At 33.2% G+C, this 19317-nt stretch overlaps 2 protein-coding genes across 2 annotated transcripts; one reads left to right on the plus strand and one right to left on the minus strand.

The window, feature by feature from the left end:
- Positions 1-1362: 1362 nt before the first annotated feature.
- LOC138325932 (uncharacterized protein C6orf62 homolog) lies at positions 1363-5145 on the minus strand. The gene is made up of 4 exons (XM_069271955.1): positions 4311-5145; positions 3370-3456; positions 2782-2871; positions 1363-2258 (listed from the first exon to the last, which is right to left on the minus strand). The coding sequence occupies exons 1-4, from the start codon at positions 4437-4439 to the stop codon at positions 2100-2102; spliced, it is 465 nt and encodes a 154-aa protein (XP_069128056.1). The 5' UTR covers positions 4440-5145; the 3' UTR covers positions 1363-2099.
- A 119-nt stretch (positions 5146-5264) lies between these two features.
- On the plus strand, positions 5265-17848 carry LOC138326524 (CXXC motif containing zinc binding protein-like). Its single transcript, XM_069272623.1, has 6 exons — positions 5265-5400; positions 6042-6125; positions 6805-6861; positions 7140-7221; positions 7576-7714; positions 16637-17848. Exons 1-6 carry the CDS (start codon positions 5395-5397, stop codon positions 16884-16886), a joined length of 618 nt encoding a protein of 205 aa, XP_069128724.1. The 5' UTR covers positions 5265-5394; the 3' UTR covers positions 16887-17848.
- The last annotated feature ends 1469 nt before the right edge of the window (positions 17849-19317 follow it).

Genomic DNA, 19317 nt, shown 5'->3' on the forward strand with positions numbered 1-19317 from the left:
GAAATACATTTTTACAATCTATGATTATCACCTATGCTTTTACCATCTCAAATACAAAGGTCACTGTTACTAAGAATAGATTGTTTCACAAATTTTTCGGTTTCAGGACAATAACTTGAGAAAACTTCAACGGATTTTGATCAGATTTCACTCTATCGTAGCATATGAGAAAATACAGCTTGGGATTGAATTTGGGGTCAAAAGGTCAAATACAAAGGTCACTGTTGCTAAACCTAGTTTGTTTCACAAATTTTCATTTCCAGACAATAACTTGAGAACACATAAACAGAATTTGTTCAAATTTCATAGCATTACTAAGCAATAACATTTGCCATAGATTAGAAAATGTAATTGATGGCAGGGGACGTGTGTTGCTTGCAACACTTACATGTAAGCACAGGTGTTCGTTTCTAATATAAGTATAAGTATAATACTGGGTCAAGGTCTATAACTCGGCCGGCCATATAACACTACCCAATTTCAGAAAAAGTATGATTATTATCCAACCGTATAGGATATAATAATAGAAATACTCTCAATCGACAGCCAGATAATTTATCTTTAATTTGGTATATGATACAATATATATCATGCCGTATAAATGTCACTAGGTATCCAGAAACATCGGAAAACAGCCAGATTTCAACTGGTCGGACACTGTGGTGTCCTCCGATAAACACGCTAGGGCTCTAATGGGTAGTTCAAAAACCACTGCATGTCAACACTTCAGCTTCATAGGAATTAAAGTTTGGTAAAAAACAAACTTACCGGTATGTTAGTGTTTATCTATGTACCATCCATTTGCGCAATACAGCCTTTTGAAATTTCCGATTGAAAAAATGTGTGTCTCTAGCCGTCATGTTGATATGTGTAGTGTAGTACATTTGTTTTCTCGGCGTTGATTGGTCAATTAATTTTCGAGAGCCAATCAACGCCGACAAAACAAATCTACTGCACACATACTTACATGGCGGCTAGAGACATAATTTTTTTCAATCGGAAATTTCAAAGGGCTACGTTAGGCAAATGGATGGTATTTATCCAGGGATTTACTAACCGGTAAGTTTGTTTTCTACCAAACTTTCATTCTTATGACGCTGAAGTGTTGACATGCAGTGGTTTTTGAGCTACCCATTAGAGCCCTGGCGTGTTCATCGGAGGACACCACAGTGTCCGACCAGTTGAAATCTGGCTGTTTTCCGATGTTTTTGGATACCTAGTGACATTTATACGGCATGATATATATTGTATCGTATACCAAAATAAAGATAAATTATCTGGCTGTCGATTGAGAGTATTCCTATTATTATATCCTATACGGTTGGTTAATAATCATACTTTTTCTGAAATTGGGTAGTGTTATATGGCCGGCCGAGTTATAGACCTTGACCCAGTATTATACTTATACTTATATTAGAAACGAACACCTGTGCTTACAGTAAGTGTTGCAAGCAACACACGTCCCCTGCCATCAATTACATTTTCTAATGTATGGCAAATGTTATTGCTTAGTAATGCTATGAAGTTTGAACAAATTCTGTTGATGTGTTCTCAAGTTATTGTCTGGCAATGAAAATTTGTGAAACAAACTAGGTTTAGCAACAGTGACCTTTGTATTTGACCTTTTGACCCCAAATTCAATCCCAAGCTGTATTTTCTCATATGCTACGATAGAGTGAAATCTGATCAAAATCCGTTGAAGTTTTCTCAAGTTATTACCTGAAACCGAAAAATTTGTGAAACAATCTATTTTTAGTAACAGTGACCTTTGTATTTGAGATGGTAAAAGCATAGGTGATAATCACAGATTGTAAAAATGTATTTCAAAAGCATTGCTTTAATTTTATTCATAATGATAACTTTTCTCATCAACTTCAACCAAAGGATGAAAATGATTATAGGGCTACCTTATTTGTATAGAACACACCTGCTTTTTTGCCAAAGGGCCCTAACAGTTATCTCATTTTAATAACTTATTAAATTATAATGGCAATTTAAGCAATGATGATTTTACTTTAAAAAGTAGTTTTCTCAAAACATTGTTGTCACTCTTTTACGCATGAACAAAAATTGCTCCCATGGTAACATGATTTTGCCTTCTATTTATAGACATCAACACCTGGAGTATTTAATACCTGTATCGGTTTGAATGGACTCTCGTCTCCCTTCCACTTGGAGAAGAGCATACACTCTATTTTGTCTATGTCGCTGCGAGGCCAAAGAAAAAAGTCCATTTCTGTGGTGCATCCCAAAACATCCTGTAGGGAAATACACAATTATTATTACCCATGTATTACAGTCGTCAATGTACAGATGGATTTTTACAGTTTGTGACAGTGTAGACAGTTGAAGTTGATTAGTTTTAGAATTAGAATATGTCAATATCACATGATCTTGTTGTGAGATTGCTTCTGAAGCAGCCTTACTATTGTAAACCAAATATCTTTCATAGCTAACAAATTCAGTTATTTCCATAGTGCATTTCATAGCATTTTCACAGAAATCAAACTTCAAAGATTTAAAATTGAATGGAAATACCTTTCAATTTAATAGTGCAAGAATTGTGGAAGAATTCAATTCGCAGATAAAAACTTTCACAAAAATTTACCTTGATCATGAAATTTGCAAAAATATATTGCACACAAAGGAAAGCTGGTTTACAGATTTTTTTCCCCCAAAAATAGCATGTTTAGTAAAATCTTACCCTTCTCATAGACTGCCATCTCGGTGTATGTAATTGTTTTATTTTATTTCAATAACGCTTGTATAGTAAAATCTTACCCTTCTCATAGACTGCCATCTCGGTGCGTGTAATTGTACAACATCTTTTTCTAAAAGCTCTTTAGAACTTTCATATGTATAGGCTTCTTCCTAAAGAGAACAATCATTACCAGTCATTAACGCACCATTGTCTACAGATATACTGTAGATCTGATTCAAATTAAGAATTATTATCTGTTACCATTATTTCTCAGCAAGTTTGGAAGGGAAATGTATACACTATTATAGTCATTAAATCCCCAAATTCCAGTTTTTCAATTGACCAATCATTTTCATAACTATTATTTCATGACTTTGCCTGATGTTAAAAAGTTCCAACAATACGAAATTATAATTCAAATTTTCCATAACACATTACTAGTAATGGTATATTTAACTGTACCATGGTCTTCTGACTTCAGTCAAATGTGCTGAAGAAGAGTTAGACTGCAATACAGTCCAAATATACAGTAGGTAACCTACTGTTACTGGTAATGTAAAATTCTTAGTTATATGTAACATTTGAATTCTAATACAGTTTCATAGAGAGTGAACAACATCTCTTGGTGTAATATTGGAATGGGATTAATACAACAAACATTTATATACCTTTACCCCTCTAAGAATACTATCTTCATAGTTATTAGTCATAACTGGTACCACTTCAGCAACTTCAAACAAGGCACAATTCTTCTTCTGAAAAAATAAAATGAATAATCAGAAAATGAATAACATTATTAGCTTTTAATAAACATTTATGTTTTCCTCAATAGCACACAATAATGGAAAGGACTATACATGGCTATTTATGGCTCTGTAGACATTGCATCTGGGATTCTATACAAGTACATGCATGTATTAGATTGAAAGGGAATTAAAACTCTTTAACAACTTTCATGTGAGATTGACTATGTACAATGGATGACCTAAGAGAATTTTCAACTAACATAGACTGACTTTAAAGTGAACATAATAGCTGAAAGCAGAGCTCTTTCTAGGATCAAAAATCAAAATTCAAGTCAAATTTTAGTGTATACGTATTCGTAATTCCCCACACAAAAAAAAATATGAATTCCCCCCTCCCAACCTACATTTTTTTAGGAAAGTTCCCTCCCAACCTACATTTTTTTAGGAAAGTTAAGTTCAAACCTGGCCTATATACAGTCAATACCTGGCAACTGCCTCATGTGTGTTTCCCTGGTAAAAACATAGGTAAAGGGGTAATTGGTAATATATTGTATGTATGTTGGGACATCTTTACTACTAGTCACATAACAGGGAATGGAGGAGAGGGAAAGCGCTGGAACAGTGGGGCTTAACAAATAGTTCAGCTATTTCTATCCCTTTATCCTTCAACATTTTGAGAACCACCCGTCTTAACTACAGCTACATGCAACTATGTAATCCTCCATTTTCATTCTCGAGGCTTCAATATGAACTTTTAGTGGTGGTTACCAACTCATTTGGATACATGTTTGTATATCATAATGTATATGTATACAGATACAGTGTTATAATAGAAATATGCATGTTTGTTTCAATAAAATCACCTTTTCCTTGAAATGGAAAGCAATGTACATCTTGAAATCAAAGTGGTCTGCCAAAGATTCCCTCTTCTTTCTCAATTGATGCCTCAAACGGCTAACAGCAAGATTTTTCCTGTTGTGTGGATCACCCATGATCAATCTAACTTAGTAAGTATTGTATTCAAATTCACATTTTTGTTGTGATAATATAAATAACCAAATGTTGATCCAGTATAAAAGTTTTTTGTGGCAGTTTGTCACTTTCTAAAAATGTTTTCAATCTTTTAGCTTTGCTTGTTCTGTTTATAGCGGAACAGTAAACTACGAACTATCGACAAAATCTCCTCAGACTAAAAGCAAGTCATACGAAATACTTGCCGCCTTTACCATCACTACATACGTGCAACATACAGTTGTAGTTTTACAATTTCATTTTCGCGATAGTTTTCATAATTATCATATTAGAAAGTGGCTGGTTATCGTTATCATCGAAAATCTACATGGTTTTGGTACGGCATATCATCTAAGGGAGCCTTCAGGGGCTATTATAGGAGTCATAGCTATACAAGGAAGTATACGAATTATAATCGACAAGTGGCAGTTTCAGCTGGTCATCACAGCAGGATCCATGTCGGGCGTTCCAATTGGCATTGCGATTTGTTATGTATACACTGAAGATATGGAAGCAAATAGCTTTGTGTGTCCATTATGAGTCAATAACATATTTAGTGAAGCCATCTCGTATCTTCTTTTTCGCAGCACTGCAATGTAAGCACCAGAAACAGGCAGCAGCTTCCAGATGCATCTGTTGCAGGAAAATGGCGAATGCGGTCATATACTTTTCTTATCTCAAAACACACGAGAGTTCAGATAATGTGTGACACGTCGGGTAAACTGAAAGTAAATAAACACAGACGAACAAATCAGTACATTTTAACTTGTATCGATTACTTATTTGGAAAAATCAGTTATCAAAACGTCAAAATTCACACAAATTTAATCGTACAATTTAGAACTAATACACTCCGGGAAAATGGGGAAATGAAATTAAGGGGAGTAACTCTATCTTTATTTATGAACTGAAATACTTTTGATTAAGCTCGGAAGGATGGTGGTAAGCATTCATTGTAGTTCATGTTTTATGAAGACAGTGTAGGCTAAACCAAAAGCGTTGTCATTCATTAACAATTGAACTCAATCTTTGTACATAACGAAGCGATACGCTATCGACATGTTTACTGCAAGTTTAACAAGGATAGGGACATGTGCTTGTACATTTTTGCATCAGTAGAGTGAACTCGATCATAAAAACATATTATGTAATTGCTGTATTAAGAGTTAAAGTCAAAATATGACATTGTTTTCAAATTAATAAAAAATCAGATTCAGCTTTATATCAAATACTGTTATTAAATTCGCACACAATGATTATATATACAGAGTTATTGCCCCTTAATCAAAATTGTTTTTTTTTGGATGCAGTGATATGTATTTGAATAGGTGTCATTATTGTCTTATCAATACATGCCTTGAGACTGTGATTGGAATTATACCATTTAAAATCCCATAATATATAAATAATTTTATGTACACTAAGTAATTACATGTAAGTAAATTGTCACTGAAGATCTAATTGCTTTTTTTTTTGTGAAATAAAAACATGGTAATGTGCAGTTGCATATTTTACACATATCTATTTCATTGCAGTACAAATAAAATATTTAAGGTCTATAATAATATTCTTAATCCTGACAGAAAATTGGTCTTGAGTTAAAGGCAGATTTGGAGTTGGTTACCAATTTGCGACCAGACGGAGAAGATTTTAGATGGTATATCAAAGTAAGTAGCTTATCAGCCAATGATGATTGGTAACAAGCAATTAATATAATCATGTAAATACAGTACCATAAAGTAACAAATCTGTGTGTATGTTATAAATTACCACCAGCCAGCAATTAATATTGTCAATTGTAAGGTTGACAATATAAATGTACATGTGCTTGTAAAATATTACAACATACTATATCAAGAGCAATAAAATCGCTACAAGTCTGCAAGATGTATAAACATTGTATTGTTTGATTTTCAAGACATATTTCAGCAAATTTTGCTCCACCGCTGACAAATTGTATTTTTTCACTATCAAAAACAGGAGCAGACAATTTAGTATTTTTCTTCAGTTTCAAAAGTTACTTTCTTTACGCCATTACCACCATTGAAAAGTTTGAGCTTCTTATTCTACTTTTAAATAATTAATATTGCATCCCGAAAAAAATCCGTGGCACTATATCTTATATGGAATGAAGTCATGATTGCGCATGCACCAAAGGCGAAATAAATTATTTGATGTTATTTTTTGTGTTAATTAGGCATATATATACACGATTAAACACCAATTATTGTTCAAATGATGAATATCATTTATGCTCTGTCGGCAATGGAGCATCTTTAAAAAGAAGGAGTATGATATAATTCATACTGTTTATCACTGAGCCTGGTTTGGTTTGTTTTTTTACAGGTGAAATGTTTCAATTGTGGTGAATGTACAACTGAATATCAGTATCTTTCATTAGCAGTAAGTATTATTATTGTGACTGTGTTCCTCTCAACACACAAACATGTGACATCACCTAACCATACTAATGGCAGTAGAATTTACTTTAAAACTCCTAATTCACCCTCCCTTGATATGGTGCCTCAATAATTCAGGTAATTGTTTTGTGCCATCAATTTATCCCTTCATATACACAGGATGTTTGTCTGGATGTTTTCACCATTCTCAATCAATACTTTCAGGAATACATTTTATATATTAATCAACATATGCAAATTAAAGTTGTTTTTTCCTTATAGGAAAGCTCACCTTTAAAAGGTGGGAGAGGTTCAGCAAGTCTGGTAATGAAGTGTAAATTGTGTGGCAGAGAAAACTCGATAGGTAAATACATGAAAATTAAACTCAACGACCTTCCTCTAGTACTTTCGCCATTTCATGATGGCTCTTCAGGAAAATACATGTATATATATCTATACAGATACAAGGTGCTGCGTTGAAGAAAACATTAATTAGAAATAGACTTTGCATATGTGATTAAATAACAAAGTAACATATTCAGAAATTTCTAAATCACTGGCATAATAAAACAAAACAAAAATCTCCTAATAAAGCTTTCTTATGAATCACAACATATGCATAAATATAAGTGACTTTTAGTCTGTATGAGAATAAATGCTATATATCAACAATTACTTGAAATGAGAATTTTTGTGATCTTTATTTGTTTTGTTTCAGACATAATAGCAGATTCTATAAAACCTTATGACATAGACCACAGTGGAAAGTTCAAAACTATAGTTGTGTTTGATTGTCGAGGCATGGAACCTGTGGACTTCTCTCCTAGAGTAAGCCCAACCGCCATAGATATATACATGTATAGGTTTACACACTGATGTCAATACATAATATATACATGTATAGGTTTACACACTGATGTCAATACATAGATATATACATGTATAGGTTTACACACTGATGTCAATACATAATATATACATGTATAGGTTTACACACTGATGTCAATACATAGATATATACATGTATAGGTTTACACACTGATGTCAATACATAATATATACATGTATAGGTTTACACACTGATGTCAATACATAATATATACATGTATAGGTTTACACACTGATGTCAATACATAATATATACATGTATAGGTTTACACACTGATGTCAATACATAATATATACATGTATAGGTTTACACACTGATGTCAATACATAATATATACATGTATAGGTTTACACACTGATGTCAATACATAATATATACATGTATAGGTTTACACACTGATGTCAATACATAGATATATACATGTATAGGTTTACACACTGATGTCAATACATAGATATATACATGTATAGGTTTACACACTGATGTCAATACATAGATATATACATGTATAGGTTTACACACTGATGTCAATACATAATATATACATGTATAGGTTTACACACTGATGTCAATACATAATATATACATGTATAGGTTTACACACTGATGTCAATACATAATATATACATGTATAGGTTTACACACTGATGTCAATACATAGATATATACATGTATAGGTTTACACACTGATGTCAATACATAATATATACATGTATAGGTTTACACACTGATGTCAATACATAATATATACATGTATAGGTTTACACACTGATGTCAATACATAATATATACATGTATAGGTTTACACACTGATGTCAATACATAATATACATGTATAGGTTTACACACTGATGTCAATACATAATATATACATGTATAGGTTTACACACTGATGTCAATACATAATATATACATGTATAGGTTTTACACACTGATGTCAATACATAATATATACATGTATAGGTTTACACACTGATGTCAATACATAATATATACATGTATAGGTTTACACACTGATGTCAATACATAATATATACATGTATAGGTTTACACACTGATGTCAATACATAATATATACATGTATAGGTTTACACACTGATGTCAATACATAGATATATACATGTATAGGTTTACACACTGATGTCAATACATAATATATACATGTATAGGTTTACACACTGATGTCAATACATAGATATATACATGTATAGGTTTACACATGATGTCAATACATAATATATACATGTATAGGTTTACACACTGATGTCAATACATAGATATATACATGTATAGGTTTACACACTGATGTCAATACATAGATATATACATGTATAGGTTTACACACTGATGTCAATACATAGATATATACATGTATAGGTTTACACACTGATGTCAATACATAGATATATACATGTATAGGTTTACACACTGATGTCAATACATAGATATATACATGTATAGGTTTACACACTGATGTCAATACATAATATATACATGTATAGGTTTACACACTGATGTCAATACATAGATATATACATGTATAGGTTTACACACTGATGTCAATACATAATATATACATGTATAGGTTTACACACTGATGTCAATACATAGATATATACATGTATAGGTTTACACACTGATGTCAATACATAATATATACATGTATAGGTTTACACACTGATGTCAATACATAATATATACATGTATAGGTTTACACACTGATGTCAATACATAATATATACATGTATAGGTTTACACACTATGTCAATGAATAATATATACATGTATAGGTTTACACACTGATGTCAATACATAATATATACATGTATAGGTTTACACACTGATGTCAATACATAATATATACATGTATAGGTTTACACACTGATGTCAATACATAATATATACATGTATAGTTTACACACTGTGTCAATACACACTGATGTAATATTATACATGTATAGGTTTACACACTGATGTCAATACATAGATATATACATGTATAGGTTTACACACTGATGTCAATACATAATATATACATGTATAGGTTTACACACTGATGTCAATACATAATATATACATGTATAGGTTTACACACTGATGTCAATACATAGATATATACATGTATAGGTTTACACACTGATGTCAATACATAGATATATACATGTATAGGTTTACACACTGATGTCAATACATAATATATACATGTATAGGTTTACACACTGATGTCAATACATAATATATACATGTATAGGTTTACACACTGATGTCAATACATAATATATACATGTATAGGTTTACACACTGATGTCAATACATAATATATACATGTATAGGTTTACACACTGATGTCAATACATAATATATACATGTATAGGTTTACACACTGATGTCAATACATAATATATACATGTATAGGTTTACACACTGATGTCAATACATAATATATACATGTATAGGTTTACACACTGATGTCAATACATAATATATACATGTATAGGTTTACACACTGATGTCAATACATAGATATATACATGTATAGGTTTACACACTGATGTCAATACATAGATATATACATGTATAGGTTTACACACTGATGTCAATACATAATATATACATGTATAGGTTTACACACTGATGTCAATACATAATATATACATGTATAGGTTTACACACTGATGTCAATACATAATATATACATGTATAGGTTTACACACTGATGTCAATACATAGATATATACATGTGTATAGGTTTACACACTGATGTCAATACATAATATATACATGTATAGGTTTACACACTGATGTCAATACATAGATATATACATGTATAGGTTTACACACTGATGTCAATACATAGATATATACATGTATAGGTTTACACACTGATGTCAATACATAATATATACATGTATAGGTTTACACACTGATGTCAATACATAGATATATACATGTATAGGTTTACACACTGATGTCAATACATGATATATACATGTATAGGTTTACACACTGATGTCAATACATAGATATATACATGTATAGGTTTACACACTGATGTCAATACATAATATATACATGTAAAGGTTTACACACTGATGTCAATACATAATATATACATGTATAGGTTTACACACTGATGTCAATACATAAATATATACATGTATAGGTTTACACACTGATGTCAATACATAATATATACATGTATAGGTTTACACACTGATGTCAATACATAATATATACATGTATAGGTTTACACACTGATGTCAATACATAATATATACATGTATAGGTTTACACACTGATGTCAATACATAATATATACATGTATAGGTTTACACACTGATGTCAATACATAATATATACATGTATAGGTTTACACACTGATGTCAATACATAATATATACATGTATAGGTTTACACACTGATGTCAATACATAGATATATACATGTATAGGTTTACACACTGATGTCAATACATAATATATACATGTATAGGTTTACACACTGATGTCAATACATAATATATACATGTATAGGTTTACACACTGATGTCAATACATAATATATACATGTATAGGTTTACACACTGATGTCAATACATAGATATATACATGTATAGGTTTACACACTGATGTCAATACATAGATATATACATGTATAGGTTTACACACTGATGTCAATACATAATATATACATGTATAGGTTTACACACTGATGTCAATACATAATATATACATGTATAGGTTTACACACTGATGTCAATACATAATATATACATGTATAGGTTTACACACTGATGTCAATACATAGATATATACATGTATAGGTTTACACACTGATGTCAATACATAATATATACATGTATAGGTTTACACACTGATGTCAATACATATTACATGTATAGGTTTACACACTGATGTCAATACATAGATATTACATGTATAGGTTTACACACTGATGTCAATACATATAGATATACATGTATAGGTTTACACACTGATGTCAATACATAATATATACATGTATAGGTTTACACACTGATGTCAATACATAATATATACATGTATAGGTTTACACACTGATGTCAATACATAATATATACAATGTATAGGGTTTACACACTGATGTCAATACAATAATATATACATGTATAGGTTTACACACTGATGTCAATACATAATATATACATGTATAGGTTTACACACTGATGTCAATACATAATATATATACATGTATAGGTTTACACACTGATGTCAATACATAGATATATACATGTATAGGTTTATACACACTGATGTCAATACATAGATATATACATGTATAGGTTTACACACTGATGTCAATACATAATATATACATGTATAGGTTTACACACTGATGTCAATACATAGATATATACATGTATAGGTTTACACACTGATGTCAATACATAGATATATACATGTATAGGTTTACACACTGATGTCAATACATAATATATACATGTATAGGTTTATACACACTGATGTCAATACATAAATATATACATGTATAGGTTTACACACTGATGTCAATACATAATATATACATGTATAGGTTTACACACTGATGTCAATACATAATATATACATGTATAGGTTTACACACTGATGTCAATACATAATATATACATGTATAGGTTTACACACTGATGTCAATACATAGATATATACATGTATAGGTTTACACACTGATGTCAATACATAATATATACATGTATAGGGTTTACACACTGATGTCCAATACATAATATATACATGTATAGGTTTACACACTGATGTCAATACATAGATATATACATGTATAGGTTTACACACTGATGTCAATACATAATTTATACATGTATAGGTTTACACACTGATGTCAATACATAGATATATACATGTATAGGTTTACACACTGATGTCAATACATAGATATATACATGTATAGGTTTACACACTGATGTCAATACATAGATATATACATGTATAGGTTTACACACTGATGTCATTACATAGATATATACATGTATAGGTTTACACACTGATGTCAATACATAATATATACAATGTATAGGTTTACCACACTGATTCTCAATTCATATATATACATAGTTTATACTCTAGATGTGTCATACTTAGATATCTACATGTATTGGTTTTACACCCCTGATGTAAGGAGGTATTATGGTCTATACATTATAATCTGATTATGGTCTTATACACTGATTGTCTATACATGCTATAGCCATATGTACATGTTAGGTCTTATACACTATGTCTAATCATAGATATATTTCATGAGGAGGTTTTACATTACAATATTACACTGATGTCTTTCTGAGGTAGAGGAGGCTTATTGCCATATGAATACAGTACAATCTCATTATGTCTTTTTGAGGTAGAGGAGGCTTATTGCCCATTCTTATTAGTCTTTTGAAGACATTACAATACTCATTATGTCTTTTCTGAGGTGAGGAGGCTTATTGCCTATATGAACTACAGTACAATCTCATTTATGTCTTTCTGATGGTGAGGAGGCTTTTTGCATATGAGATACAGTACAAATCTCATATATGTCTTTTGAGGTGAGGAGGCTTATTGCCATATGATTGGTACAGTACAATCTCATTATGTCTTTCTGAGGTGAGGAAGAGGCTTAATGGCCATAGGAATACAGTACAATCTCATTATGTCCTTCTGAGGTTGAATACAGTTCAAATTCATTATGTCTTTTTGAGGAGGCTTATTGCCATATGGATACAGTACAATCTCATTATGTAGTCTTTCTGAGGTGAGGAGGCTTATTGCCATATGGAAATACATTCATTATGTCTTTGAGTTTTCTGAGGTAAGGAGGCTTATTGCCATATGAATACAGTACAATCTCATTATGTCAGTTTTTAGGTAAGGAGGCCTATGGAATACATTACAATCTCATTATGTCTTTCTATTGTAAGGAGGCTTATTGCCATATGAATACAGTACAATCTCATTATGTCTTTCTGAGGTAAGGAGGCATATTGCCATATGAATACAGTACAATCTCATTATGTCTTTCTGATTGTAAGGAGGCTTATTGCCATATGGATACAGTACAATCTTATTATGTCTTTCTGAGGTGAGGAGGCTTATTGCCATATGGATACAGTACAATCTTATTATGTCTTTCTGAGGTGAGGAGGCTTATTGCCATCATATGGATACAGTACAATCTTATTATGTCTTTCTGAGGTGAGGAGGCTTATTGCCATATGGATACAGTACAATCTCATTATGTCTTTCTGAGGTAAGGAGGCATATTGCCATATGAATACAGTACAATCTCATTATGTCTTTCTATTGTAAGGAGGCTTATTGCCATATGGATACAGTACAATCTTATTATGTCTTTCTGAGGTGAGGAGGCTTATTGCCATATGGATACAGTACAATCTTATTATGTCTTTCTGAGGTGAGGAGGCTTATTGCTATATGAATACATTACAATCTTATTTTGTCTTTTTGAGGTAAGGAGACTTATTGCCATATGAATACAGTACAATCTCATTATGTCTTTCTGAGGTGAGGAGGCTTATTGCCATATGAATACAGTACAATCTCATTATGTCTTTCTGAGGTGAGGAGGCTTATTGCCATATGAATACAGTACAATCTCATTATGTCTTTCTGAGGTAAGGAGGCTTATTGCCATATGAATACAGTACAATCTCATTATGTCTTTCTGAGGTAAGGAGGCTTATTGCCATATGAATACAGTACAATCTCATTATGTCTTTCTGAGGTAAGGAGGCATATTGTCATATGAATACAGTACAATCTCATTATGTCTTTCTGAGGTAAGGAGGCATATTGCCATATGAATACAGTACAATCTCATGTTCAACACTCACCAGTTATTAAAATTGATCATTTGGATGATACAACTTTGTTACTGGTGTATCCATACTGTGTTTGTTAATGCTAAAATACACAGAAACTGAAATTTGTTTCAGTAAGAGGACTGACTTAGGAAATCTCAGTTTAAGAGCCAAGGTGTAGGTTAACTTCTTCCCAAAATGTGTATTTGTTTTATTTGAGAAATTATGAAAGATGGTGGTCTGGTCTGTTATGGTCTGTTGTATTTCACCACAAAAAAAGAACCCTCCCTCATTATCATAAAGGTACACCTGTATGGTTAGACAAATGAATGCAGGTAATTGCTTTGTGAGACTTGTAGTTACTAGGATTGTTAGCTCACCTGGTCCAAAGGACCGAGGTGAGCTTATGGGATACTCCGGCGTCCGGCGTCCGTCAACAATCGACGTCCGATACTCCGGCGTCCGGCGTCCGTCAACAATCGACTTCTTCTTCATAACCGCTGGTCGGATTTCAACAAAATTTGACTGGTAGCATCCTTATGGGCTACTAACTGAAAATTGTACAAATGATGGGGCTGACCCCCGGGGGCCTGATTGGCGGGGCCAAAAGGGGTCAATTTGGCTATTTCCATATAAACAACTTCTTCTCTGAAACCAAGTATGGGATAGCACCCATAATGCAATGGTAGCATCCTTATAGGGTTGGGATTTAAAATTGTACAAATGATGGGGCTGACCCCCCGGGGGCCTGAGGGGCGGGGTCAAATGGAGTCAATTTGGCTATTTCCATATAAACGACTTCTTCTCTGAAACTAAGCATGAGATAGCACTCATAATGCAATTGTAGTATCGTTATAGGGTGGGGATTCAAAATTGTACAAATGATGGGGCTGACCCCCGGGGGGCCTGAGGGGCGGGGTCAAAAGGGGTCAATTTGGCTATTTCAATATAAACGACTTCTTCTCTGAAACCAAGCATGGTATAGCACCCATAATGCAATGGTAGCATCCTTATAGGGTGGGGATTCAAAATTGTGCAAATGATAGGGCTGACCCCCCCGGGGGCCTGAGGGGCGGGGTCAAAAGGGGTTAATTTGGCTATTTTCATATAAATGACTTCTTCTCTGCAACTAAGCATGGTATAGCACCCATTATGCAATGGTAGCATCCTTACGGGGTGTGGATTCCAAATTGAGCAAATGATGGGGCTTACCCCCTGGGGGCCCTGAGGGGCGGGGTCAAAAGGGGTCATTTTGGCTATTTCCATATAAACGACTTCTTCTCTGAAACTAAGCATGGTATAGCACCCATAATGCAATGGTAGCATCCTTATAGTGTGGGGATTCAAAATTGTGCAAATGATAGGGCTGACCCCCCGGGGGCCTGAGGGGCGGGGTCAAAAGGGGTCATTTTGGCTATTTCCATATAAATGACTTCTTCTCTGCAACTAAGCATGGTATAGCACCCATAATGCAATGGTAGCATTCTTGTAGGCTGGGGATTCCAAATTGAGCAAATGATAGGGCCTGAGGGGCGGGGTCAAAAGTGGTCAATTTCCATATAAATGACTTTTTCTCTGCAACTTAACATGGGATTGCGCTCATAATGCAATGGTTACATCCTTATAGGGTTTGGATTCAAAATTTTGCAAATGATAGGGCTGACCCCCCGGGGGCCTGAAGGGTGGGGTCAAAAGGGGTCAATTTGGCTATTTCCATATAAACGACTTCTTCTCTGCAACTAAGAATGGAAGAGCACTTATAATGCAATGGTAGCATCCTAATAGGGTTGGGATTTGAAATTGTACAAATGATAGGGCTGACCCCTGGGGCCTTAAACGGCAATAGATGCGAGGTCAAAAAGGTCAATTAGGCTACTATTTTCATATAAATTACTTTGTCTCTGAACCTATGTATTGGATAGCATATTTGTATGGTATCAATAGCATCATTGTATGGTTGTGATTCAAAATTAAACTTTGGGAGTCAATTTTGCTTATTTTTCTAATTGTCAGAGTCTTGTGATAATTACTAACAAAAAACCAGGTGAGTGTTACAGGCCCTCTGGGCCTCTTGTTAGTGAGTGTAGTTACTAAGATTGTTAGTGAGTGTTCTAGTCACCAGTCTGATAACATGACCCTGACTACTCATGCTCATGGAATGACTATTAAACCAACCTTTAGTACAGTTTTATTCCATCTTTTTCAGGACTGGGCTGACTATGATGAAAAGCAAAAAGAGGCTGTAGGAGTGTATAATATTGAACACAGGTTTAAAAAGGTTTAGTGGGAAAAGGATCTTAATTAAGGATAAGATAAAGAGTGGCTTCAGTGATTCCTGAATGTTTTTGTGAATGGAAGAAATCTATTGCCTGAATGCATAGGAACAATAATCTTTTTACAATCCAAATTTGAAGCATCATTGATCAGAATTAAGATACAGAGAAATGACATCTTGAAACTCTGAAGTTAATATTAAATGAGTATTCTTGCATTGTAACTGAACTGTTCACAACTAAATAGTGTTTTCTCATCAAATGATAAGACAGCCAGAGCTGTCATTTAGGTCACTGTGTATCATAAGCACAGTTTGTGTACACAGTTTACTTCAAGTTGTCTTTGGGAGCACCAAAATTTGAAAACTACACCAGGATTATTGTTTAAAACAGTGTGTTTGTTGCTTATTATAACCCACACTATAAACAATGTTAAATGTGTTTGTTGGTCATGTTAATCCTTTCTGCGATGGCTTTTTATAACAGAGAGTTTAGATTGAACAACACCAATATTAATGTACTAGCTTTGAAACTTTGTATTGAAGCTAAGAATGGCTAATTTATTATTTATTAATGCGATAGTGCTTTGACTTTACATACATGTATGGAGGCATTTCTCCCAAATTATATGATGTATATGTATCAGTTAATGCAATAAGACAATTTATCAGTTAATCTTTGATCTACATCCTGATCTGTCAGAGTTACTTCCCTTCTTCTCACTCTGTCAGTCGTTTTACCATATCAGGACAGTGAAACATACTAAAACAAGGGCAATGCTGAATTGCACATAACGTTATTTCCTATTTGAAATAATGATTCACTTCAGAAGACTGAACCATAAAAAATTACCTTATTTTGAACAGTGTAATAATGTGATATATTGTTCTTTTTCACGATTTTTTAAAAACATGTTGGCGATCATATTATGTCTTCTTGGTTTAGGAGAATAAAAAAAGTAGCCAATACCTTCTGTGAATGTTCATATTATTTTTCAAATGATAAATTAACAAAAAGTTTCTCCCACTAATTTCACTTTACTCTGAGTATTATCATTTGACATTTCTCTATGGGTTATATAATTACTGACCTACGATTGACCTGTGGTTGACCTGTCATTAACCTGTGACTGACCTATCTTGGATTGACCTGTGATCAATCTTTAGTTGATCATGACTTACATTAACCTTTGACATACTTTGGTGGACCAGTGATTGGTCGACATGTATCACCTGTGTTTGACCTTTGGTGGACCTATCAGTAACCTGTGACTGACCTTTGATTTGCCTGGGATTGACCTTTGGTGGACCTGTGGTTGACCAGTGCATGTGATTAACTTATCAGTTAATTATGAATGACTTTTGATTGACCTGTGATTGACTTTCTGTAATGTACTAGTTATTGTCAGTGGATGCCAACTTGATTCGGCATGACCTCAATTGGTTTATATTGTGATTACATAGTGATTCCATATTGGGATATACATCTAAATCTATGGTGTATTGTTACAACATTATTGAATGATAATCCTCCAATGTAATCAAAATTACAGACGGGGGGGGGGGGGGGGGAGTGTGTGTGTGTAAAAAGCTAGTTCAAGCGTACATCCTGCAAAAGCGCGCTCCCTTAAGCCTTTAGGAGTAAAAATCAACCTTAATATCATTTAAAGAAAAAGTGGCAGCAAATACTCATTGTTACGTTAAAATGGTGAGGTAATGTACATTTGTATATTATAGAACTTTCAGCGTGCTGGCAGTTTATTCCTGAGAAAGGCGTCCTCTAAACGGTCTTTTTGACTTGTCTTTACAGAAGATATGTCACAGTGTATGAACGGAAGTGTATAGTATAATCATTAGTTGCTTTTTGTATCGTCACTTGTGAGTATCGAAGCGGGATGAATGAAAAAGGCATGCAGAACAGGTCGGTAAAACACGAAATATCGGCATTTATTCGTAACTACAAATATGTTTAACATTATAGACGTCTTCATAACATGTATATATAAACAAATTCATGAACATGATTTTGAAAACAATACATCGACTATACAAGTGTCCTCGCAAACAACTATACATCGCCAGTTTAAAACAATGCAAGTGGCTATACAATTTCAACTGATCATCCTACAACTTCAAAATACGATTAAGTAAAAGATGTTGTGTCCATAAAGATGTAAGTTATGTGTTTTATATTGTTGGATTCATTTATAGACCTGTGATAGTGCTAGAAATAATGAAAGACAGACATAATACCTTAAAATAGTGCAAAATATTAGGCGGGTGTCTCAATTCTTCGATGATGAACAGCAGATCAACTCACAAAAAGTGTCTCAAATGTTAATGCTGGTTAACCCTCAACTTTTCATTAGTTACTGGTTGTTCAAATTCTATCCATAACGCCGTTTATAACCGAAGATTACAACAAAAACATATAGAATGAATA

This window comes from Argopecten irradians, chromosome 6 (assembly GCF_041381155.1).
Source record: "Argopecten irradians isolate NY chromosome 6, Ai_NY, whole genome shotgun sequence".
NCBI lineage: Eukaryota > Metazoa > Mollusca > Bivalvia > Pectinida > Pectinidae > Argopecten > Argopecten irradians.